The sequence below is a fragment of the Staurois parvus genome, unplaced genomic scaffold (assembly GCF_062004578.1).
Source record: "Staurois parvus isolate SC_StPar_1 unplaced genomic scaffold, SC_StPar_1.0 ptg000437l, whole genome shotgun sequence".
Lineage (NCBI taxonomy): Eukaryota > Metazoa > Chordata > Amphibia > Anura > Ranidae > Staurois > Staurois parvus.
In genome coordinates this window covers 2231734-2256714 of record NW_028318233.1, presented here as the reverse complement: position 1 = coordinate 2256714, position 24981 = coordinate 2231734, and the positions used below count along the sequence as shown (strand labels likewise).

At 38.6% G+C, this 24981-nt stretch overlaps 1 protein-coding gene across 1 annotated transcript in view; it reads right to left on the bottom strand.

Annotated features, from left to right (window-relative positions):
• Positions 1-24981, bottom strand: part of LOC149454154 (ATP-dependent translocase ABCB1-like) — a 78913-nt gene that overhangs the window by 5923 nt on the left and 48009 nt on the right. Inside the window, exons 18-26 of the mRNA XM_089687772.1 lie at positions 23889-24041; positions 23672-23776; positions 23490-23567; positions 22093-22176; positions 19524-19727; positions 13277-13377; positions 8668-8808; positions 4326-4482; positions 2291-2488 (exon numbers count right to left, since the gene is read on the bottom strand). Of these exons, the coding sequence (XP_089543898.1) occupies positions 2291-2488; positions 4326-4482; positions 8668-8808; positions 13277-13377; positions 19524-19727; positions 22093-22176; positions 23490-23567; positions 23672-23776; positions 23889-24041 (1221 nt within the window). The remainder of the gene's footprint in view (positions 1-2290; positions 2489-4325; positions 4483-8667; positions 8809-13276; positions 13378-19523; positions 19728-22092; positions 22177-23489; positions 23568-23671; positions 23777-23888; positions 24042-24981) is intronic.

Sequence of the window (24981 nt, the reverse complement as noted above, 5' to 3'; positions counted from 1 at the left end):
AAGGCTTCAAAGATCAGCCCTGCCGAGGTGAAATCGGGGAAGCACAAGTGTTCCCTGGAATGTCAGCTTCAAAACCGTGATAGTCACCCAACATTGGTGAAAGCCCTGCTCCCAAGTTTTCAGGTTACAATGGGCCATTGCCGCTCTCTGTTGCACTTTTTACATTTTGGAGAATACAGCTGGAGCAATCAGACTGCAGGGTTTGCATTGGGAGGGTGAAGCCTACTTTTGGAGTGAAAAGTAACTTCATTGATCAGAGCTTGCTGCTGACAGGTATAGGATTCCTATGGTTACACCAGTCCACCATTATTCACCCATCACTGACAGGTTATCTTTGGGTGGGCTGTTGCTATAACTGCTTGGTGCATAAAATATGGGTCATTCAAGCCAACTAGAGAGCTTTTTCATTTTCAAATAGTAAAACTTTTTTGTTTAACTAAACTTGAAATCGCCAGCAAGAGATTCAATTAATAATCACCATACAGCAATTAAACCTTGTCCAATTATCTGCATCAACAGAAAGTCTCTGCAGTCAGTTACAGCTAATCTCCAGACTGTGAGCCATAGAACATCTTGGATCTATGAATGAAGTATGGATTTCTATTGAACTGTAGGCAACATGGGCATCAGATGGCCAGAGGCTGCTAAGTACATGAAGGTATTTGCCTAGGCAAATTATTACATTGAATACAGATTTCCACGATTAAACACATTTTGTAGCCAGTGTTAAAGGTTTGCTTTTCAAGTAGCTGTCGGTGTTATTTGTTGCTGTGTGTCATGCTGTCCAGAAGCAGTTTACTTAGGTTTCCTCATTGGCAGGGTAATAACAAGAAAGCTAAAGCCCTGATTATTAAATATATATTATCTTAAAGGATTGCTCTGCGAAGTTCAATACATAACTACATGCGGCATATTACATTCGGTGCTAAAACGCTAATGTTTGATTAATGTGCAAATCCATAAAAATAGGAATCCATCAGCGGATGTAATTTTATAAATTGCCATTCTCATTTTTGAAGCGCAATATGCCTGTTCATGGAATAATTTATAGGAGTGGAAGGAAAGTTTGCAAAATAGCCTTTTTTGTTACTGCAGATTGATTAGTTACATAACTATTAATAAATTATGCAACTGGTATTTTAAAATGTGCTTTTCAACTAGTGTTAAACTGAAATAATTTTTTCTTTATTATTAAATAAAAGGATAATTAGGGATTAAAGCATTATTGCTATAAACTGGACCTTGCCAGCTGTCTTACAGAATGGGAGGATCCAAAAAACATGTAACACATGAAACCAGTTGACAGAACTCATCAAATATGAATGTCTGGATTTTATAGTAAAATTATCATCCAGGATCTTGTTAACCTCAAGCCACAATTTTAAAAGTGAACCCGTGCTTCACCCCTGTAAGGCACTTTAGTCCCTGCCTCCCCAGCAGCACATAGTCACCTTTCCTTTGCTTTCCTGCTGCTTGGCTGTAGGGACAGGACAAGCCATCTAAGTCATAGCTAACACAAGGCTATAGACTCCCCAGTGTGACAGCACTTGGTGATTGGCACAGCACTGTCACAAGGAAAAGGTGACATTCTTCATCATACCTGGAAGTACTAGGTATTCTTTTTTGCTGCCACACTGGCAGGGTAGCAAAAGAAAGGTGAGTATGTTCTTCTGGGTAGAGAGGAAATAAAGCAAGCTTGTTGCTTTGCTCTGCATCGCAAAAACGCACAGGTTTGCGTTAAAGCAGCACTATATTCACCCTGGCTACAGCGTTGTGACATCCTGGAACTCTGCTGTCCACTGACATCTTTGAACGGACAGCTTCCAGGTATCGAGCACCAGCCATTTCATTGGCAGGATCAATATGACATCACTCCTGCGCATTTGTGGGAGTTCAGTCGGCCTAGACATTGCTGAATCTCTAGAGTGAGCTTCGCGTGCACAGCTCACTGTACAGGGGCAGACAGGAAGGTAGGTAAAAATCCACTTTAAGGTCACTGGCAGAGTGCACTTCAACAGGGCACTATATGGATGCTACGTGGATGCATCCTCGTGGCTAGGAACTACTTCTGTAGAATTAAAGCCAATGAGATGTGAATGGCTATGTCATTGTCCTCCAAGTTAGACATTTTTTGTCTGGAGAGAAGTTACAAGCTGTGACCCCCCCCCCCCCCAAACACTGAACTTGAAAGGTAACACCTACTGTATGCCTTTCAAGACCGTTAACAACTGGTATGTACCTGGTATATATACACATATTTCTGGTTGATGCATGTATCATTTTTGCTTACCACTTTTCCATCAACAGGATCGTAGAACCTCTCCAGCAGCTGAACAGATGTACTCTTTCCACACCCACTGCTGCCCACCAGAGCTAGGGTTTGTCCTTTGGTAACTTTCACATTCAATCCCTGAAGAACCTGGACTTTTGGTCTTGTTGGGTACACAAACTTGATATCTTTGAATTCAAGGTTTCCTTCAAATGCACTCTACAACATAAAGTACATGTATTTTATTTAATATGGAAGCTTAGCCTTTATTACCTATTATGCAAAAATATTGTGTGAAATCCATTAATCAGAGATATGTCTGTAGTTCTTAGTGGTGTTACCAGATGAAAACTAGAATGGCTGCTATGGGTTACTGCACCTTATTCTTTGAAATATGTAATTTTTCCTGGTAAGACAAAACCTATTGCCTGGTAACCTAAAGGACTCTAATGTTTCCCAAAGACTTTGGAGGATGGGTGGACATGCAGCAACAATCCGGTTGCCCCAAGGGCAACAAATATTGTCCTCGGTCTGGAGAATGGTACAGGCAGATGCTGCTGCTACTTATCTTATGGAAGAACTGCAGTGATTTGGGAAGGTTTTTAGTTTATTCAATCAATGTTCACCCTGAGACCAGTAGACATTTGCCTACCCTTAAAGATATGAAAATATTTCCTTTTCTATCTTTCAGCAAAACCATTGGATCAGGTGACTATTATCTCATACATATGGGCTACATAAAAGGAGGGTCTGAAAGACTCATTTCTCTAAAATTTCTGATTAGTAAACAAAAAAGGCATTAAACTTCATATTGAAACATGGTTGTACAGACATTGTAAGTGTCCCTATTCATAAGGAGAAGTGATCTCTGGGTAATGTAATATTTACATGTAGGTCAGTAGGTTAACATCCTACCCACTTAGGGGCTTATTTATAAATGGTATTTCACACTACCATGGCCTATGTTTTTGTATCTAGTGCGTAAAATGCAGGCAAAGTATTGAGCCTGTGGCACTTTATGGGGTTAACCCAGCACGGAAAACTTTGTGAATGGAGGAGAGCTGGAAAACATGTGACCGGTCTCTCCTTTTTTTCACAAAGCACATCACTTAGCCTTATAAATGTGCATAGCTTTTTTTTTTTTTTTTTTAAGAGTTTAAAGCATATGTCAGGGCAAAAAACATCTTTACTATATAATAGCAAATAATGCACATTTTATCCCTTTAAAGACACAAGTAGAGAAAAACATCTGTTGATCTGCCAGAAATTCACTCAGCTCCTAATTTTCATCAATTGCTGCCAGCCCTGTCCCTGGCTGGCCATAGGTAATTCATTCTTTTTCGATCAGCCAAATGGCTGATTGCATAAAAGCATATGGATTCCCCCCAACCACACATGTGAGGTGGATGGAGGAATCCTCCCTGCTGTGTGTCATTGTATTCTCATGGTGGGAACTTTCCAAAAGACCCATTCAACATTCAACAGACATTGATTATTAGATCAACTTCTGTGGAGTGGGAACGACCATAGATAGATTGAAATTAGGTTGGTCTCTGCAGAATTTCAATCCATCTATGGCCAGCTTAATCCTGGAGACAAGATAAGAACTGGGAGGGCTCCTTGAGATAACACAAGAAGTGTGCAGAGGACACTTTTTCACAGTACTGACCTATAAATTAACTCCTTAATGCCGGCACCTCCTGGACCTTTAAGGGGTTTTCTGATGGGAGGTGGGATGAGGTTTATGATCATGTAACCGCCATGGTTGGATGTCACAGCAAATCACACGATAGGAAAGCTCCCGTTTGCAAGTAGCAATTGGGAGCTTTCCATTAGGCGCCAGTAATTGAGCTGGGAGCCCGCAGGGTGTGAACTCTCCCCACAGCTTTGTTTACATTTCAGTATGCATTTGTAGCCTCTCAGTGCCAAGGACCACCCGCTGAGAGGCTGCATATATGCATGCTCTTGGAGCAAAGAGGTTCATGTACATTTTTGATTACTGGTTTCTTTTCTTTTTGAGATAGCTAGGTATTAAAATACTTTAATATTGTCTTACCAGTTTTTCACCGTCTTCACTGTAACTGTCAATTACTGGTTGTCTGTCCAGAAGCTTCATGATTCTCTGGGATGATACTTTGGCTTTTCCCATGTCAGGTGCTAAAGATGAAGTCTGTCCAACATTCATGGCAGCAAAAACAATTGTAGAGAAAACTCTGTGATATGGAGATACATACAGTAATGAGCACTTATCTAGCAATCACATTTATTCATGAAAAAAGTACAAGAGAAAGTGTGACATGACTGCGACTGCATTCTGTACATCCTTAGCTCTTAAGTCACTTTTGATCTAACACATCTCTAATATAAAATAAGCCAATTAAGTTAAATTATACTGAACCACCACACAAACAGAATATACTTTTAGGAAGAGAGTTAATGGAATATTATGTGTAGCAATCAACTTTTAAAGTGAATGATCAAAGAATCCGCATTAAAAAAGGTATTGATATGTACAATATATATATACACACACACAAAAACACACACACACACACACACACACACACACACACACACAATTACCAAAAGTATTGGGACACAGAATTATGAATGATAGAGGAACTAAATTTATAAATCATCATAATGGCTTTTTTGTATTTGTTCATCAATTCTCTTGAACATTACATATACACTAGTCAGGCAAGTACCATTCTCCTGGCAACTGCCAAACCCAGACACGTCAAATCAGATGGCCAGAGAAGCGCAATTTGTCACTTCAGAGAACATGTCTCCTCTGCTCTAGAATCCAGTGATGGTGTTCTTTACACCACTGTATCTGAGGCTTTTTATTGCACTTGGTGATGTAAGGCTTGGATACAGCTACTCAGCCTTGAAACCCATTCCATGAAGCGCTCTACGCACTGTTGTGCTAATCTGAAGTTTGGAGGTCTTTAGCTATTGACTGCAGATAGTTGGTGACTTCTGTGCACTGTGCGCTTCAGCATGCGCTGACCCCACTCTGTCATTTTACGTGGCCTACCACTTTGTGGCTGAGTTGCTGTTTCCAGTTGCTTCCACTTTGTTATAATACCACTAACAGTTGGCCATGGAATATTTAGTAGTAAGGATTTTCACAGATGGACTTATTGCACAGATGGCAACCTATCACAATACCATGCCTGAATTCACTGAGCTCCTGAGAGCAACCCATTCTTTCACAAATGTTTGTAGAAGCAGTCTGCATGCCTAGGTGCTTGATTGTATACACCTGTGGCAATGGAGGTGATTGGAACACCTGAATCCAAAGATTTGGAGGGGTGTTCCAGTACAATACTTTTGGCAAGATATACATATATACACAGTATACACACACACACACACACACACACACACACACACACTATATATATATATATATATATATATATATATATATATTTATTTTACACACAAACACATACACACTGCTCAAAAATATTAAAGGAATACTTTTTAACCAGAGTATAGCATCAAGTAATTTCAACTCCTGGAATATTAATCTGGTCAGTTAAGTAGCAGAGGCAGTGGTGTATTTAGGTTTTGTGCTGCCCTAGGCAACACAAAAATCAGTGCCCCCTGCAGAGAGCTTGACATTGTCCAACAACACTCCTGACTCCCACCCGAGGGAGCTTTTCACTACCGCTGCCCCCCATACACCAGCCACCATCCCCCATGGCAAGAGAGAGAAAGACACTCACCTTCACAGCTCCAGACATCCCCGGGAACGAGAGTCGGGCTGTGCATACACTGTCATGAAACCCGCAACCTCTCTCGGAACCCACCAGCTCCCCATGCTGCGTGTGCCCCCTCTTCTGTCCCTTCTTCCGAGGGGCAGTGCTGCCCCCCCTGAAAAATGCTGCCCTAGGCAAATGCTGTGTTTGCCTTGTGGTAAATACACCCCTGAGCAGAGGGGGTTGTTAATCAGTTTCAGCTGTTTTGGTGTAAATTAAATTAACAACAGGTAAACTAGATGGGCAACAATGACACAACCCCATAACAGGAATGGTTTTACAGGTGGAGGCCACTGACATTTTTTTCCCTACTCACCTTTTCTGACTGTTATTCACTAGTTTTGCATTTGGCTAGGGTCAGTGTCACTACTGGTAGCATGAGGCGATACCTGGACCCTACAGAGGTAACACAGGCAGCCTAACTCCTCCAGGATGGCACATCAATACGTGCCATTGCCAGAAGGTTTGCTGTGTCTCCCAGCACAGTCCCAAGAGCATGTTGGAGATTCCTGGAGACAGGCAGTTATTCTAGAAGAGCTGGACAGGGCGGTAGAAGGTCCTTAACCCATCAGCAGGACCGATATCTGCTCCTTTGTACAAGGAGGAACAGGATGAGCACTGCCAGAGCCCTACAAAATTACCTCCAACAGGCCACTGGTGTGAATGTTTCTGACCAAATAATCAGAAACAAACTTCATGAGGGTGGCCTGAGAGCCAGATTTCCTCTAGTAGGCCATGTGCTCACTTCCCAGCACCATAGAGCTCGATTGGCATTTGCCACTGAACACCAGAATTGGCAGGTCTGCCACTGGTGCCCTGTGCTTTTCACAGATGAGAGCAGGTTCACCCTGAGCACATGTGACAGACAAGAAGGGTCTGGAGAAGCCATGGAGAACGTTATGCTGCCTGTAACATAATTCAGCATGATGGTTTTGGTGGTGGGTCATTTATGGTCTGGGGAGGCATATCCATGGAGAGATGCACAGGCTAGACAATGGCACCCTGACTGCCATTAGGTATCGGGATGAAATCCTTGGACCCATTGTCAGACCCAAGGCTGGTGCAGTGGGTCCTGGGTTTCTCATGTAGCAAGAGTATGCAAGCAGTTCCTGGAGAATGAAGGAATTGATACCATCGAATGGCCCCCACGTTCGCCTGACCTAAATCCAATAGAACACCTCTGGGATATCATGCTATGGTCCATCCCACGCCCCAAGGTTGCACCTCACTGTCCAGATCTGGGAGGAAATACCCCAGGACACCATCTGTTGTCTCATTAGGAGCATGCCCCGACATTGTCAGGCATGCATATAAGCATGTGGGGCCACGCAAACTATGGAGTACCATTTTGAATTGCTGCAATGAAATTTCAGCAAAATGGACTAGCCTGCTGCATCATTTTTTCACTTTGATTTTCGGGGTGTGTTTGAATTCAGTCCTCTGTAGGTTGATCATTTTAATTTCCCTCAAACGATGGGGCATCCTTACATTCCTAACATTACCCAGTCTATATCAGTATAGATATCAGCATGATATTTTTCCCCATTGAGATCTGATGTGTTTTCAAAGTGTTCCTTTAATTGTTTTGAGCAGTACACACACACACACACACACACACACACACACACACACACACACACACACACACACACAGTGTGTAAATGAGGATAAATGTACTGATCTTATACAGTTAAAAAGAGTAAAAGGGCCTCCAGGTGGGGCATTACTATCTGTGTGCAGCAAACAGTGCAGGTTTCCTGGCAGCAAAAGTGGTAGTACCCTTCCTTCTCTACATACTGTATGAATGGTATTGTAATTTGTAACTGACTATTTCCTATGACAACTATAATAGTTTTTTTTCTTTTTTTTAAATAAATTGCATGTACTACTAAGAGGACTTGCTGGAAAATTGCTGTCCCATCAAGGCTCTTAAAAGCACAGTGCTCATGCTTCATGGCAGTAAATGAGATTTATGAATAGGATGGCCATAAATATTATATTTATGCCTAAATAAAGATAGCTTTGCTCAGGTTTATAGAGGTGGATTTACTAAAGGCAAATAGGCTGTTCACCTTGCAAAAGGATTTGCCCCAGAGCTTAGTTAATGTGGTGAAAAGAATACCCAGTTGTGTGCAAGGAAAATTAAAAAAAAAAAAAAACAGCATTTTTGCTTGCATATGATTGGATGATGAAAGCCAGCAAAGCTTCACCTTATTCATGAAGCTCTGGAGTAAAGTCCCTTGCAAAGTGAAAAGCCTATTTGCCTTTAGTAAATTAACCCCATAAGGGGAGGAGGGAGTTTAAAACCTGTCTTGAGTAAACATATTTAGTAATTAGACTCCACTTGCTCAAAGATAGGTTTAATGTCCTGTCTGCAACATTTTTTAAATCATTATTTGCATATCTTTCCACAGAAAAAGTCCCATAATAAATAGAAAAATGACATTAATATTGGAAAACTTTCATCCAAATTACAATTTTTACAGAACCTTAGCCACCCACTCCGCTACTGCTCAACTACATCTTCTACACTACAGGGCACAGCCAGCTGCATTCAAGTGCCACCACCAGCTGCACAGCAAACAAAATATGATGAAATATATTGTTCCTTTAGAGCACAGTACTTACATGAAGACATTCTCAAATTGTGTGTAGCAGTTTGCAATTAGCCAAGCTCCAAATCGGAATACAGCTGCATTGACAAAGAAGTTTATGGACTGGGAAACAGCATAGGTAAAGCCATGAAGGGCAGCTTTTTTTAAAGAATCCCTACAGGAGAAAGAAAAGTCAGAAATTATTTGTACTTGCAAGGTTTGGCTGTCTTCTCATGTTATCATGCATAATTAATAAATCTGTGTATTCATGGACAGTAGGGCATTGATGTTGGAGTCAAGAAGTGATTCCACTGAGATACTTTTTATAAGGTTGCTAGGAGTTCACTAAGAATTATACATATTAGAATTCATCAGATATGTACACAGCTAGAACGTTCTTGTAGCTGCTGTAGTCGCATAAAAGCAATGTCATTCAAAATTTGTAAAAATATTTCTTCCTAAAAATATATATATATATATATATATATATATATATATATATATATATATATATATATATATATATATGATGGCCTGGGCCAAACACAGAGACAAAGTAAAGAATCAGGACCTACTATAAAGAGGCTTTTGAAAAACAGATCTGCAATAAATAGGTTTATATTTTAATATGAGGCCTAAGATGTGCAAATCATTCCTTTACGCTTAGAGCACAAATATGGCCGAATGTTAAATGTAGAGTTTCAGCTAATTACAACAGCCTGCCAACAGCACACAAAATAGCCAAATCACTAGGAGTAGTGTTAACGCTTGTTAAAGTTTTAGATTTGAAAGAAAGCATGCCATAAAAGATAGTATGCAGCCTCCCATAGCTAATCTTTTTTTTTTTGCACACATGTTTAAAAGATCATTTTAGGCCTGAAGATAACCAAAAACTCCAAACATTATATACTCAATGGCCACTTTATGAGGTACACTTGTGCAATTGATTGGTAACACAAATTTCTAATCAGCCAATCATTTGGCAGCAACTCAATGCCTTTAGGCATCTAGACGTGGTGAAGCCAACTTGCTGAAGTTAAATTTGAGCATCAAAATGGGGAAGAAAGGGGATTTAAGTAACTTTGAACGCAGCATGGTTGTTGGTGCCAGATGGGCTGGTCTGAGTATTTCAAAAACTGCTGATCCATTGGGATTTTCACGCGCAACCATGTCTAGGGTTTACAGAGAATGGTCCGAGAAAGAGAAACTATCCAGAGAGAAACAGCTGTGTGGATGAAATGCCTTTTTGATGTCAGAGAAGAATGGGCAGACTGGTTTGAGATGATAAAAAGGCAAAAGTAACTCATAACCATTCATTACAACCAAGGTATGCAGAATACCATCTCTGAACACACAACACGTCGAACCTTAAAGAAGATGGGCTACAGCAGCAGAAGAACACTCTGTGTGCCAGCGTACCCATCTTCTGATGGCTCTTTCCAGCAGGATAATGCACCATGTCACAGAGCTCAAACCATCTCAAATTAGTTTCTTGAACAGGACAATGGAGTTCATTGTACTCCAATGGCCTCTACAGTCACCAGATCTCAACCCAATATAGCACCTTTGGGATGTGGTGGAACAGGAGATTCACATCATGGGTGTGCAGTCAATAAATCTACAGCAACTGCATGATCCTATCATGTAAACATGGACCAAAATCTATGAGGAATGTTTCCAATACCTTCTTGACACCTTGTTGAATCCATGCCATGAAGAATTAAGGCAGTTCTGAAGGAAAAAGGGGGGTCCAACCCGGTACTAGCAAGGTGTTCCTAATAAAGTGACCAGTTAGGGTATTTTTTTCTAAAAGCAGACACTCTACAGAATAAAACAGTGGTAGTTCCAATTTTTTGTCACACAGTCGAGGAAATGCAAAATTTTGTAAAATTACCCACATTTTTGGTAAAATATAAAAGACGAGGTTGCACCGAGAAAAATTTGATACCTAACATGTCAAACCTTAGATTTGTGTGCGCCCATGAAAAGGAGACAAACTTCAGTACCCTATATTTTCTATAGGCGATGCTTCAAAAAAACCCTATAGGTCATAAGATTAGTGTATTGAAGGAAACCCTGTGCTAGAATTATTGCTCTAACTCCAGCAGTGATGTTTATCACAATCAACATTTTCACCCCGACATATGCGTTTACGTTCTTATGTGCATATATGTGGGGACCTCAATTTTTTGTGGGGGAGCCTATGCGCTTGGGTGCAATATTTTTTCCATTATATAGGAGGACAAAAAGTCCCTATGTAATGCTTTTTTTGGTGACAGGTTCTGTTTAATGAGACATGCAGGGTCTTTTAGACCCTGCATGTCTCTCCTGGGCTCCACTGGATGTACTGCAAGGCAGACTGCATCACAATACATTTCTTCCTGGCTATGCTAGCTGGGGAAAGTGACAGGGTGACCCGGAAGTGACGCCATGTGTGTCCACTCTCCTCCTTCCCCTCCAGCCGCCAGCACCTGTCATATTGGTCCTGGGCTCGCAGATAGGGGAAGCCCGGAACACATGCTGGGGGCTCCATTACCAGGGGTGTGTGGAAGCATTTGGGCAAACCGCAGCTGCCCAAAAGCTTCCCTCTGACAGGAAGGAGTGTCAGTTTTACACATAATCCCAATGACTGCAGCCACTGGATTGTGTGTAAAGCCCCCACTGTCAAGTCTGTGTATGGACCTGGCAGCAAAAGTGTTACACTGCTGATCTGAAAACAGTACAGGAATATTGCCATTTGCCTGACAATAATAAATTTATGCCTGTTCTGGGTCTGTGGCTTCAAAGAATTCAAGTTGATTTACTAAAAACCTATTACTAGCAGACTTTTTTTTTTTTGTTAGAAGAGACATTAGGGGGATTTACTACAACTGGTGCACACAGAATCTGGTGCAGCCGTGCATAGTAACCAGTGTTGAGGTTTTAATTTTCAAAGTAGAAGTTACATCATCAAAGGCCACCCAATGGCTGAGTGGAAAAGTGCCAACTGCAGAAGCGTCATCGTATGGCGGCATCAGAAAGAGAAATGAGAAGGGAGGGTGACTAGTCAGCAACAGAAAAGGCCAAATTTGTTGGTTAAGTCTGCCATAATGTGAATACTTGCACATCATGGGAATTGCTCTGGGAACCTGCAGCAACTTTTTTCCCCACTTTGAAACCATACACAACCAGACAATTAGCAGAAAAAAGGACAACAGTGGCATTCCCAATTATGATAGTAATACAGTACTTCAAAATTAGCATACCTCCCACAATTTTAAAGGCCTAAGGCTCACAATAGATTATACCGTTTTGTTTTTTTCAACCATGGGTTGGTTGATTATCCCATCAACGCAGTTCGTGTTGGCGGGGCAATCCCTCCCACTGCTCTACTGCATTCTGACAGTGAGAGGTTTTACTGCTGTCAGAATGCAATGATCACTGCTGGCGGCTATAGCCACTGGCAGTGATCTTATGGAAAAAACCAAACAAACAATCAGTCTGGTTGTACTGAAGTCTATTGATAGATTGACTTCAGTTCAACCAGCCTGCCCATTGATGGATAAAAATTTGTCTGGTCCCTGCTGAACCAGCCAAATTTCAATCAGTCTATGGCGGCTTCAGCTATCTGACTTCACTTGTTTAACCCACACAATGGAGTTGATTCACTAAGGACATAGAACATGGGTGCTCAACCTGTGGCCCTGTTCATTTCAATCATCCAAGGTTAAATTTTCATACACCTCATTGGTGCAGTGTTAATTTTGACGTCAAATTTCAATTTAGTTTTAGTCTTTTGGCTAAAATGCCATTTAGTTTTAGTCGTATTTTTAGCCATCGGAATTGTTTTTGTTTTATGGGTTTTAGTCGATTAAAATCTCCAGTACATTTTAGTCAACTAAAATCCAATGGGGTTAAATTATAATCCATTATTTAAGCATTTCCCTAGAATTTTCAAATGCATTATATACTTCTGGAGTAAAAAATCTAATAACATATTTATGGTATTAATGTTTGAACATGCACTACAGACACAGATTTCGCCGTTGTGATATATAACCAGTGTTAATTTTGACATCAAATTTGATTTAGTTTTAGTCATAGTCTTTTGACTAAAATGGCATTTTAGTTTTAGTTGCATTTTAGTCATCTGAATTGTTTTAGTTTTAGTTGACTAAAATAGTGTTATTTCGTAGACGAAAATACTTTCGTCAACAAAATTAACACTGCTCATTGGCTATTTGAAGTGCACACTGAATCACTGGGCACAGTAAACATTTTGCACCTTTAGTAAATGAACCCCATTGACTCCATTTGGTTTCCTGTTCCACTGGTGTAGATTTAATGAAGATATATAGGCTGCTCATTAAGGAAAATGAATTTCCATTCTTCAGCTTAGTGAATGAGATGAAGCTCTGCTGCAAGCAAAGACCCATTTTTTTTTTCCTAGCACATGATTGAGTATTCTTTGCAACGTGAATTGTTTTACCAAATTCACGAAGCTAACTGAAATTTCCCATACACAAGGGAAAATTCACAAAGTAAGCATGCTCTTCTCCATCAGTAAATCAACCCCACTGTGTCTAGTAATTTAGGTTTTGCATATTTCATAAAAGAACAGATGCAATTAAAAAATAATTTATCATGGTAAATATATTACTTACTTGTAGGGGCCAGTTAAGCTTAAATTGTATCGATTGTAAAATGCTTCTTCTCTTGTCAGAGATACCACAGTTCTTATATTTTCAACACATTCTGTTGAGATCTGCATGAGCAATAGAGGTATGATTAAATGATTAAACTTGTGTCTTGAACACACAGAAAAAAACAAGGCATACACTGCATAGTAAATTATGTTGATGCTCATGTTTCAGTGGGTTGCAGCCTATCTTATTCAAGCTCGCTGTGGAGAGCAGACAGAAAACTAGAGATAAATCCTCACATAAATTACATCCAAAAACCCTTCCTATGAATAAATGCATGATAAATAAGAATATACAAGTGGCGCATATACTGTATGTAAACATACGTTGTACGTAATAGATTATGAATGCTAATTTACTAAAGTGAATGGGTTTCATATTCCCTGCACATGAAAGTGAACACATCTTCACTTCACTTAGTTAAGTAAATATTTTCAATGCAAAATAACCCCTAATGACTCCTGCATATCAGACCCAGCAAGCAACAGAAAAAAAAAAGTACAAATGCATTCATAAAAATATAATCCCAACAAGAATAAATTATCTCAACACTGGTACATGCAAACCACAATTCTCTTTTTTTTCCCCCTGACGTTACCCTTTAGGTTTATTAGTGTAATCACTGCTGGTGGTCTTAGTCCTCATTTACACAGTATTAAAACATTTTTACTCTTGTGGGTCCTGTATTTTGTAAGTTTTTTTTTTTTTTTTTTTAGTTCAGTCAGGCATGCAGTAGCCATTGTATATTTAAATGCTTGCATTGGGTATCAGTTGTAATACTTATGTATCATGCATTTATTCCCACAGGGATATTTGTTGAGGGCATGTATGTGGATACATATCCCTAGTTAGATGTGCATAAACAACTTTGTTAAAGGTGTAAATTACAAATTTATCAAACTTGCCCACATGGAAAACTTGATTTTCTCTTTCTCTATGAGCTACATCAAGGAAATTCTTTTTTGGTGACTGCTTAAACACTTTCAACAATAGTCTATATACCTATATATGTGTAATTACATATACTGGAATAATACATTTACATTCATAAATACTTTATATATATATATATATATATATATATATATATATATATATATATAATAGATATGGGGAGATTTATAATATATATATATATATATATATATATATATATATATATATATATATATATATATATATATATATAGTATTTTCTTTTTTTCTTTAGAAAAACTGCTGAATGTTCCCATGATGGAGACAGTTCAGCGAGTGCACTATTCAATCAATGCATGTACTTTTTGGAGAGTGCCAATTACTTATTGTTATGATTATGGATTGTCCAATACATTCTCTCTGACAAAAATGAAGCTGTAAATTGGATCAGCGGGTATAAATCATTCAGAAGTGGGAATATTCCACAGGACAAGAATGTTAAGTGCTGGTGTCAGCTTTAATTGGGTTCTGTTAGAAAGGACATTGATGGACTATTAGAAGAAAACTTTACTGAAAGGATTATAGTTAAAATAGTTGTACTTTCTATACTTACCATAAGACCATAAAAACAGAGCTCTGCTGTTATGCCTAGCCACCAATATAGAGCCCTGTTGTACTGCATATACTACCCACCAAAATATTCCTCTGGTGTGTATACCGTCCAAAGGATTGGAGCTCTGCTGTGTATACTATGTACCAGAATAGAGGTCTGCTCTATATACTGTCCACCAGAATAGAGCTATGTATACTCAAACATGCCTAGGAAGGACATAAAAAGCTATATAGCTCTGGAAAGGCAACTCCCACACAGTAAAGTTTCCAATGATGAGCACCCAACAGAAACTCAAACCATACAAAGGAGAGCCAGACCAAAAATAGATAACAAAGTCCAAAGTAATTTTAATTTTTGGTAAAAAAAAATTTTATATGACTTTTATCAACAATTAAAATTATCTTGGACGCTTTCATCTGGTTTAAAATCGGATGCTCCTTTGTGTAGTTCTTTGGTTTGAGCTAATGCTGGATGTCCATCATGGGAAGCCTTGCTCTCTGGGAGCCGACTCAACAGTGCTATTGAGCTTTTTTAACATGTTACTTTATCTGATTACACATGCAAGTCGAAAACCTCCCAGCGCCTTTTTGAGTATTTTGTTCTGAACTTCCTACTTTTTACACTGTCTACCAAAATAGAGCTCTGCTATGTATACCCTTCAAAAGAATGTACATTTTCTATGTATACTTTTCACTGGAATAGAGCTCTGTGATGTATACTGTTCACTAGAAGGAGCAATACTATATACAGTGAAGGAAATAAGTATTTGATCCCCTGCCGATTTTGAATATTTGCCCGCTCACAAAGAAATGATCAGTCTAAAAATCGAATGGCAGGTGTATTGTAACAGACAGAATAGCAACAGAAAATTCAAAAGAAATGCATGTCAAACAAATTATGCACCGATGTGTATGTTCATGAGGCAAATAAGTATTTGATCTCCTATCATTCAGCAGGATTTCTGGCTACCAGTTGTCTTTCATACAGGTAACAATCTGAGATTAGAAGCAGTCTCTTAAAAGGGAGTGCTGCTAATCTCATTTTGTTACCTGTTTAAAAGACATCTGTCCACAGGAGCAATCAATCAGATTCCAAACTCTTCACCATGGAAAGACCAAAGAGCTGTTCAAGGATGTCAGGGACAAGATTGTAGACCTACACAAGGCTGGACTGGGCTATAAAACTATTGCCCAGCAGCTTGGTGAGAAGGTGAAAACAGTTGGTGAAATAATTTGCAAAAGGAAGAAACACAAAACTACTGTCAGTCCCCCTAGGTCTGGTGCAACATGCAAGATCTCACCTCGTTGGAGTGTCAATGATCATGAGAACAGTGAGAAATCATCCCAGAACTACACGTGAGGATCTTGTCAATGATCTCCAGGCAGCTGGAACCACAGTCACCAACAATTGGTAACACACTACGCCGACAGATTGAAATCCTGCAGTGCCTGCAAGGTCCCTCTGCTCACGAAAGCACATGTCCAGGCCCGTCTGCATCATTCAGATGTTCAGTGGCAAACTTCAGAGGAGGACTGGTTGAAAGTGTTGTGGTCAGATGAGACCAAAATTGAGCTCTTTGGCATCAACTCAACTCACCATGTTTGGAGGTGGAGGAACGCTGCCTATGACCCCAAGAACACCATCCCAACTGTCAAACATGGTGGTGGAAACGTTCTGCTTTGGGTGTGTTTTTCTGCTAAGGGGACAGGACAACTGCGCCGCATCAAAGGGACGATGACAGGGCAATGTACTGCCAATTCTTGGGTAAGAACCTTCTTCTCTCAGCCAGGACATTGAAAATGGGTCGTGGATGGGTGTTCCAGCATGACAATGACCCAAAACACTCGGCCAAGGCAAGGAGTGGCTCAAGAAGAAGCACATTAAGGTCCTGGAGTGGCCTATCCAGTCTCCAGACCTTAATCTGATTGAAAATCTGTGGAGGGAGCTGAAAGTTTGAGTTGCCAAACATCAGCCACCAAACCTTAATGACTTGAACAGGATCTGCCAAGAGGAGCGGGCCAAAATCCCTCCTGAGATGTGTGCAAACCTGGTGGCCAACTACAGGAAGTGTCTGACCTCTGATTGCCAACAAGGGATTTGCCACAAAGTATGAAGTCATGTTTTGTGAAGGGGATCAAATACTTTTTTCCCATCGTTTGTTAGACATGCATTTCTTTAGATTTTTTTGTTGCTATTCTGTCTCTCAGTGTTACAATACACCTACCATTTGATTTTTAGACTGATCATTTCTTTGTAGGTGGGCAAACATTCAAAATCATCAGGGGATCAAATACTTCTTTCCTTCACTGTATACTGTTAACCGAAATAGAGCTCTACTATGTATACTGTTCAACAGAATATAAATTTTCTATGTATACTCTTCACCGGAATACAGTTCTGTGGTGTATACTGTTCACTAGAAAGAGCTCTATTATAGATGTTTACGGAAATAGAGCTCTACTATGTATGCTGTTCATCAGAATAGAACTTTTCTATGTCTACACTTCACTGGAATAGAGCTCTGCAATGTACACTGCTCATCACAAGAATAGAGCTCAACTATATATTGTTTACCAGAAAACTGTAGATCTCTACTATGTGTACTGGTCACCAGATTAGAGCTCTACTATGTGTCCTATGCATCAAAATAGAGCTCTACTATGTATACCGGTCACAAGAATAGAGCCCCGGTATTATATACTGTTCACCAGAATAGAGCTCTGTGATGTACACCATCCTTCAGAGTTCTACTATATATACTGTTCACCGGAATAAAGCTCTGCAATGAATACTGTTCACTAGAATAGAGCTGTGCTATGTATACTGTTCACTAGTATACTGGACATCCAAATGCTTCTCTGCTGTGTATATTAACTAAAAGAGCAGAGCCTTGTTGAATATACTTTGCTTTGTTGCATTTCTCAGTCCAGGTTCATGTTTATTCTGCAATAAATTCACTAAGGAGTTTGGTTTGTTGAGCATGGGTAAACATACTTCCCCTGCTATTTGTTTTCATTAGAATGAATAGAGCTGTCTATTTTATGTTCTCTGTGGAAATAAAGTACAACCTCACCTGGACTGAAGTCTTTTTATTATATTAAGTGTCATACAAAACCTCCTACGGTATTGTTCAGTCAAGTGTTCCTGCACACGTCATTGAGCCATCTAAGAATAGATGTCTTGGGAGAAAAACAGTTCTAATATAAATATCCATAATCATACCTTATAGGTTCATACCCATGGGCACTTTTAGTGGGAGAAAATGCCTGCACATGATGTACTTACTGCTGATGAATGGCACCATATTTGTTTAATGATGGTATAAAGACATTGTCTTTGGGGTCATGTTGACAGAATATAAAAAGGTTTTTGATATTGCTAAGGATTACTATTATGGCAATAAATAAATGTTACACTTATCAGTGTCTGTTTTAATGGCATTTAAACAATTCTCAACACCTGCCAGTCACTGAGCTCACATCCTGCTATTCTAAGGCTAGCCATACACAGCCCAAATGTAGGCTGATTTCTGCTGAATTGGCTGAAATTCAAGCAGTATGTAGCTCTATCGGCACTACCCAGCATAACAAACTTTGACTGCAAAAAAAAAAAAAAAAAAGTACCAAGGCTGACAATTGTGGCCAACTTGTGACTGCATAAAACCAGGTGGAGGTCACTATTTGGGTATTCAGACAGTCAGAGCTGCTGTTCAGTACCAGCCCTAGCGTCCTCAATACCATGTTTCTTCAATTCCAAAAATGTGTAACAAAGTTCACCTTAAGGTGTCTACCTTCCAAAAATTATAATTTTGGTGGTCTTTGTACGGTCTTGGAATTTATTTTATAATGTTTTTAGCAAAAAGTAAGGGGAACCTTTAATTTTTTTTTTATATATACTAAAAATAAAAAGCCAAGTGTTTATTAAATACCACCAAAAGAAAGCTCTGTCTCAAAAACATTATATAAAATTCTTTTGGACACAATGTTGCATGTTGGAGTAATTGTCAGTCAAACTATCACAACACAGAAAACTGAAAAATGACCCTGTAATGAAGGGGGATCACAGGCTAGTATTGAAGTGGCTAAACTAGTGAACAATCATTTCAACCCAGGCCACCTTTGTGTACAATGACTAAGATTTGTAGTTCAATAATGTTGTAAAGTAAACTACTAATAACTCAGTACCATAACAGAGAAGAAAGATCGACGGAGAAGCTACAGCAAGCGTCACTACTATTGAAACAGCGCTGTTGAGCCTGGGTAGTTACAGCTCACAGCAAATGGCATGAACCTGTATGCTATAGAAAAAGAGTACATTCATTCTATGACCAATGTAGGTAAACAGTGCAGTGTACTTTAAATAAGGGATTTAAAACAAATAGTTAAAAATGCAGACTGTTTTTTATTATCATAGATAATAAAAAGACAACAGCATGTCACAAAATTGTATTAATGTTATTGCATCAACCGAGGTTACAAATGTTGGTAAATGCGCATTTGTTTTCCTAATGGAATGTATTATTTCCCCAAGGGGCATTTTGTGGCTCTCATAAATTGCCTGTTTAAGCTATCCAGGTGTTTGATTATTTCATTATCATCCCTAATTTATTTTCTTAGTGAAATATATTGAAAGGCATTACAAGTCATTTTCGATCACATTTTGACAATCAAGCTGACTTACTCTTCCAGCATCCTCTAAAGCTTTTTGATCCTTTGATGCATGGCCAGTCATTGATTTCATCCTAATAAAATTTGCACCAATCAAGAATGGTATACAGGCCAAAATAAGCAGTGTTAGCTGCCAGCCATAAACAAACGCAATTATGATTGCCGTAAGAAGAGTGCACACCGAACTGGTAAGCAAACCCAACCGGCTGCCAGTCGTCTAGAGAAAGAACAAAGTCAAGTCATTACTGTGAAATCAAGACCTGCTCTAGGTAAAGTCACGGCTGTAAAATCTGTAATTAATTGGTACAAATAGCCACAAAAAAGAAATGAAAAAATAGCATATGTAAGATTTGTTTTTGTACTGACACAAAGACAAGATCAGTCAGCTTTGCAAGTTAATTAATGTAGAACTGAGCATAAAAAGAGATATTGATCCATTACATAGTTTATATTTTTCACAGAATCGTCTTATAATAAGCAATTAAACCACAGGAAACACACAGAATTATAAATGATAAAGGAACAAAATTTATAAATCATAGTGGCTTTTTTGTATTTGTTCATCAATTCTCTTAAACACACACACACTTTACAATTAGGGTCACAATATACAAATATGCACCCATAATAGAACATAGAAATATTTAAAGATTTAAATAAACACCTTTATATTGTTATATATACTGTAGTACAGAAAGAGAAGTAAAACAACTTGATGTAAAATATTTTATCAACATGTACATATATTATGCATTTTTCTATGCATATTTTGTATTTATCTGTTTACATAATGATATCCTGTTTGATCCCCTGTGTTCCAGGCTACCTACAGTTGCAAGAAAAAGTATGTGAACCCCTTGGGATTACGTGGAGTTTTGCATGAATTGGGCATAAAATGTGCTCTGAACGTCATCTAAGTCACAACAATAGAAGAACACAGTCTGCTGAACATAATACTACACAAATATTAGATGTTGCCATGGTTTAATTGCACATAACATGTAAACATTCACAGTGCAGGGAGGAAAAAGTATGTGAGGCCCTAGCTTAATGACTTCTCCCAGAGCTAATTGGAGCCAGGAGTGAGCCAACCTTGACTCCAATCAGTGTGATGATATTGGATGTGTTGCTGACAGCTGTCCTGCCCTTAAAAACCACACACCTGTTTTGGGTTTACTGGTTTCAAGAAGCACTGTCTGATGTGAACCATGCCTCGCAGAAAAGAGCTCTCAGAAGACCTACGATCAAGAATTGTTGACTTGCATGAAGCTGGAAAGGGTTACAAAAGTATCTCCAAAAGCCTTGATGTTCATGTGTCCACGGTAAGACAGCAAGTCAACAATTCTTGATCGTAGGTGTTCCGAGAGCTCTTTTCTGCGAGGCATGGTTCACATCAGACAGTGCTTCTTGAAACCAGTAAACCCAAAACAGGTGTGTGGTTTTTTTAAGGGCAGGACAGCTGTCAGCAACACATCCAATATCATCACACTGATTGGAGTCAAGGTTGGCTCACTCCTGGCTCCAATTAGCTCTGGGAGAAGTCATTAAGCTAGGGCCTCACATACTTTTTCCTCCCTGCACTGTGAATGTTTACATGTTATGTGCAATTAAACCATGGCAACATCTAATGTTTGTGTAGTATTATGTTCAGCAGACTGTGTTCTTCTATTGTTGTGACTTCGATGACGTTCAGAGCACATTTTATGCCCAATTCATGCAAAACTTCACGTAATCCCAAGGGGTTCACATACTTTTTCTTGCAACTGTAGGCTGGGAGCTGAGGCTAATTATTTCTGTTCTCCACACTATTCATAACTAAAATCTTAAAAATTATCTAAAACTAAAATGTTTTGTTTACTTTTAAATACTGTACAGTGGAAAAGAGTTTGTAGAGCTTCATAAAGCAAATAATGACCAGCCAGTAAAAAACAGTAAAAAAGCATAAATGACCATTCCTTGCCTTATGAAGTTTATCACAGTACCACCACAGGACATGCACCAAGACTCATTCTGACATTTGATCTACATGTGCATTAGGGGAACGTGTATGGGGCAGATTGAGTAAAAGCTTTTTTTTTTGCAATTAAAGATTATTACAAAGTATACTAATGACATGGGATCAATAGAACATTATGTATATCTTTGGACTCTCTCTCTACCTAAAACACCATACAGCACAGGAGGAGGAGGTCGGGGAATAGTCATTCCTCTGAATCATTAGGTTCTGTGCATAAACTTGGGCTTGATCTATTGAATTCTGTACTCAAAAGGCTTTTTCAAAAGATAGCTTAAGAAATAACAGGTAAACATAAAAGAAGGCTAAAGTTCTATCTACATGCTGAAAATTAAAATACAGAATGCTCTGATGCAATTTTTCATATCTTAAAAAAAAAAAAAAAGTAAAAAATATTTTTTAATTAAGTTTACATTCATCTCCTAAACCTAATAAGGAAATTTATACAAAATAACTATGCAATCTCTACATTAGTAGCTAATTAAAACATGGTTAAAAACACCCACTAGTTGCTATGGATATATTACAATCAGTACTTTGAAATAATAGATTCATAATTTACACCTACCCCTTTCACTTGAGAAGCATCTGTTGCAAGTCTGGTTAGCAAAACTCCAACTGCATTAGCATGATCATCAAAGAACCCAATTTCCTGTTAGAAAATACAGATTGTCCTTTAATGCTAACATTTCTATAATGTTCACAGTATTCAGCAGTTACAGTATGCTATTATTCTGCTTACAAATTAAGCACTTAACTATCCTACAGTAACCAGATATGAATGAAGAAATTGTGTGTGTACATAAACCTCGTTCATTTTTTCCTTGTTGCCTGTGTCCCTCCTAGTAAGGATTTCCTTTACCTTTTGATCTGGAGAAAACAGGGCAAGGGTTCAGGTGAATGAATGTCACAGATTGGAATAAAACCAGTCATAGATGGTTCGAATCCTGGTTGATTCAGCAGGGACAGGCCAAGATTTGAACTATGGACAGGCTGATTGTACCCAATTTGATTGGTGCCTGACTTGGGTACAACCAGCCTGTTAGATTTTACATGCAATTATTGCTAGTGGCCATTAAAGCCGCTAACAGTAATCACTGTGTTCTCCCAGCGGGGATGGCTACCCTGTGTATTCTTGCAGATTACTGCAATCGGTACACTGGCTCCCAGCTGTACTCCAAGCAAACAGCTAAAGAAACCAGTAAAAGGATTTGTATTACTGTCTATTCAATTCTGAGACTTGCACAGCTCTGACACAGCACTGCCCTATCTAGCAGGAGAAGGGACCTTATCTTGCTGTGCTGCAGTTTTACTTTTACATACATGTCCAGGTACTACTGCCACTTTGTGACAGCAGAAAAGAAAGGAGCACAGTGATAGTCCTATCTCTCTGCCACTCTGCTCTCTCCTCTTAGCAGTTTTCTCCTTACACTGCAACCCACCTGATTAGCTGCTTGTACTGCTTCTCCCTCCCCCTCTCTAAGTTCTGCTGTATAGTCTGAATAGTACCACCTGCCTGGAGTCTACATGTGCTCCCTGTACCTGCGTGGGTTTCTTCCTACTACACTCCAAAGACATGATAGTAGGTTAATTGGATCCTGTCTAAATTGGCCCTAGTATGTGTATGTATGAATGTAAATTAAGGACCTTCGATTGTATGCCCCATGAGGATTTGGGACTGATGTGAATGTACATTATATGTGTAAAGCGCTGTGTAAATTGACGGCGCTATATAAGCACCTGAAATAAATAATAGCAGATTGCAAGGTGCTATACCAAGTCAAATTCAGGTACTTACAGTACTTGCATTTAAAAAATGTACGAAGTTTACCTTGAAATGCCCACGCTACATATAAATTGTCTTTATTTTCCACTGAAACACTTCTGTATTCTCCTACATGAAAATGAATAGATGTTCTTTGTGCAGTAAATAAAAATAAAAAAAAAAAGGAAAAGAAGACTCACTTGTCGGAGTAGTGCCTTAAAAGATAATGACCTTAATCTCATGGTTAAATTTTCTCCAGATATTCCAAAAGAGAAACCCTGAAAGAAAAATAACATTATTCTTGTTTATTGCAGTCTTTTCTGAAGTGTGTATGAAAAGTGTGTATAAAGGAAAGTGGGTTTAAAAATGAAAAAGTACATACCATGACGACATAAACAATTAGACTGATCACTCCCAGCGCAAGGAACATTAGAGACAGTAAAATAGTTTTATGACTTCTTTCCTCTGGATCAGTAATACTGAATGACTGTAATCAGAAAAAAAAATTCAGCTTGTAGTGAAAAAGCTGTAATATAGCTTTTCGTATTACTTTGAGTTAGTAGTAACTTTTAGGACAAGTAAAAAAAAAAAAATCTTACCCCAATAACTTTCCCAAAAATAATAGCAAAGGTGGGATATATACCACCAGAAACAGCTGCTGCGATGACTCCCATGACAATAAAACAATATTCGGGTTTGTTCAGTGCAAGAATTTTGCCTAAAGAGAAATTGGGAAGACGCTCCTCAACAACCTGAAATAAATATAATCATTTGGTGAAATAAAGATCAGTTTAATTAAGTTTTTTACATTGTAGCAATGGTCTATTTCCAGTTCCAAAATTGTCCCACCAATTTATTACACCACTATACCTAGCAATGACTATAGGCCAGCGACCTGCAGCTTGAATGTTGAGAGTATGAATCAAGTTTTCAATATTCACCCTGAACTTCTAATATACAACATATAAGCTTCTGCTGAGAAATACAAAAATATCCTTTTTTTGGTTTCCAAAACAATGAAAAAAAATGGACCCCACCTTTCTTCTTTAATGGACCACATGCTATACACAGTGTTGAAGATACAGTATGTATATGTGAAAAAAAATTTTTTCAGGAGTTTCATAAAACATGAGGAGATCTTTTTTGCAATTTTTTTCCATTTTAATTAAATTGAGGAAGGAAAAAATTAAGGTGGTGTAGGTAGTTTCCAAGAGTGAAATAGTATTTAAATGACTCATGAGGGTTATAAAAGCCTTGTTCAACTATCATGGACCTATTCTTTTGCCAAAAAACACAGCTTCTCAGAAGATTAATTTTGTTCACAGCAATAAAAAAACAAAGTGGAAAATAAAGTATAATAAAAAATGTAGGTGACAGTACACAAACAATCACATACAAAAAGAAAGAAGAAACACACACACACACACACACACACAAACAGAAAATTAAATAAAATAAATGTTCATAAATACACCCAAAAGAACATCCTCTAAAAAGGAAAGAAAAAACTAAAGATCTTTTTTAAAGCTAAAACTCCAGCATGATGCTAAAAAAAAAAAAAAAATCATCACTTGTGGTTGCCATCTCCTGTATATTAATATATTATATCTAATGCCTATTTTGTCTAGGTGACATGTAATAGTTATTTACGTTATTCTTTGGTACCCAATGTCCCTGTCCCCCTCCCACCCC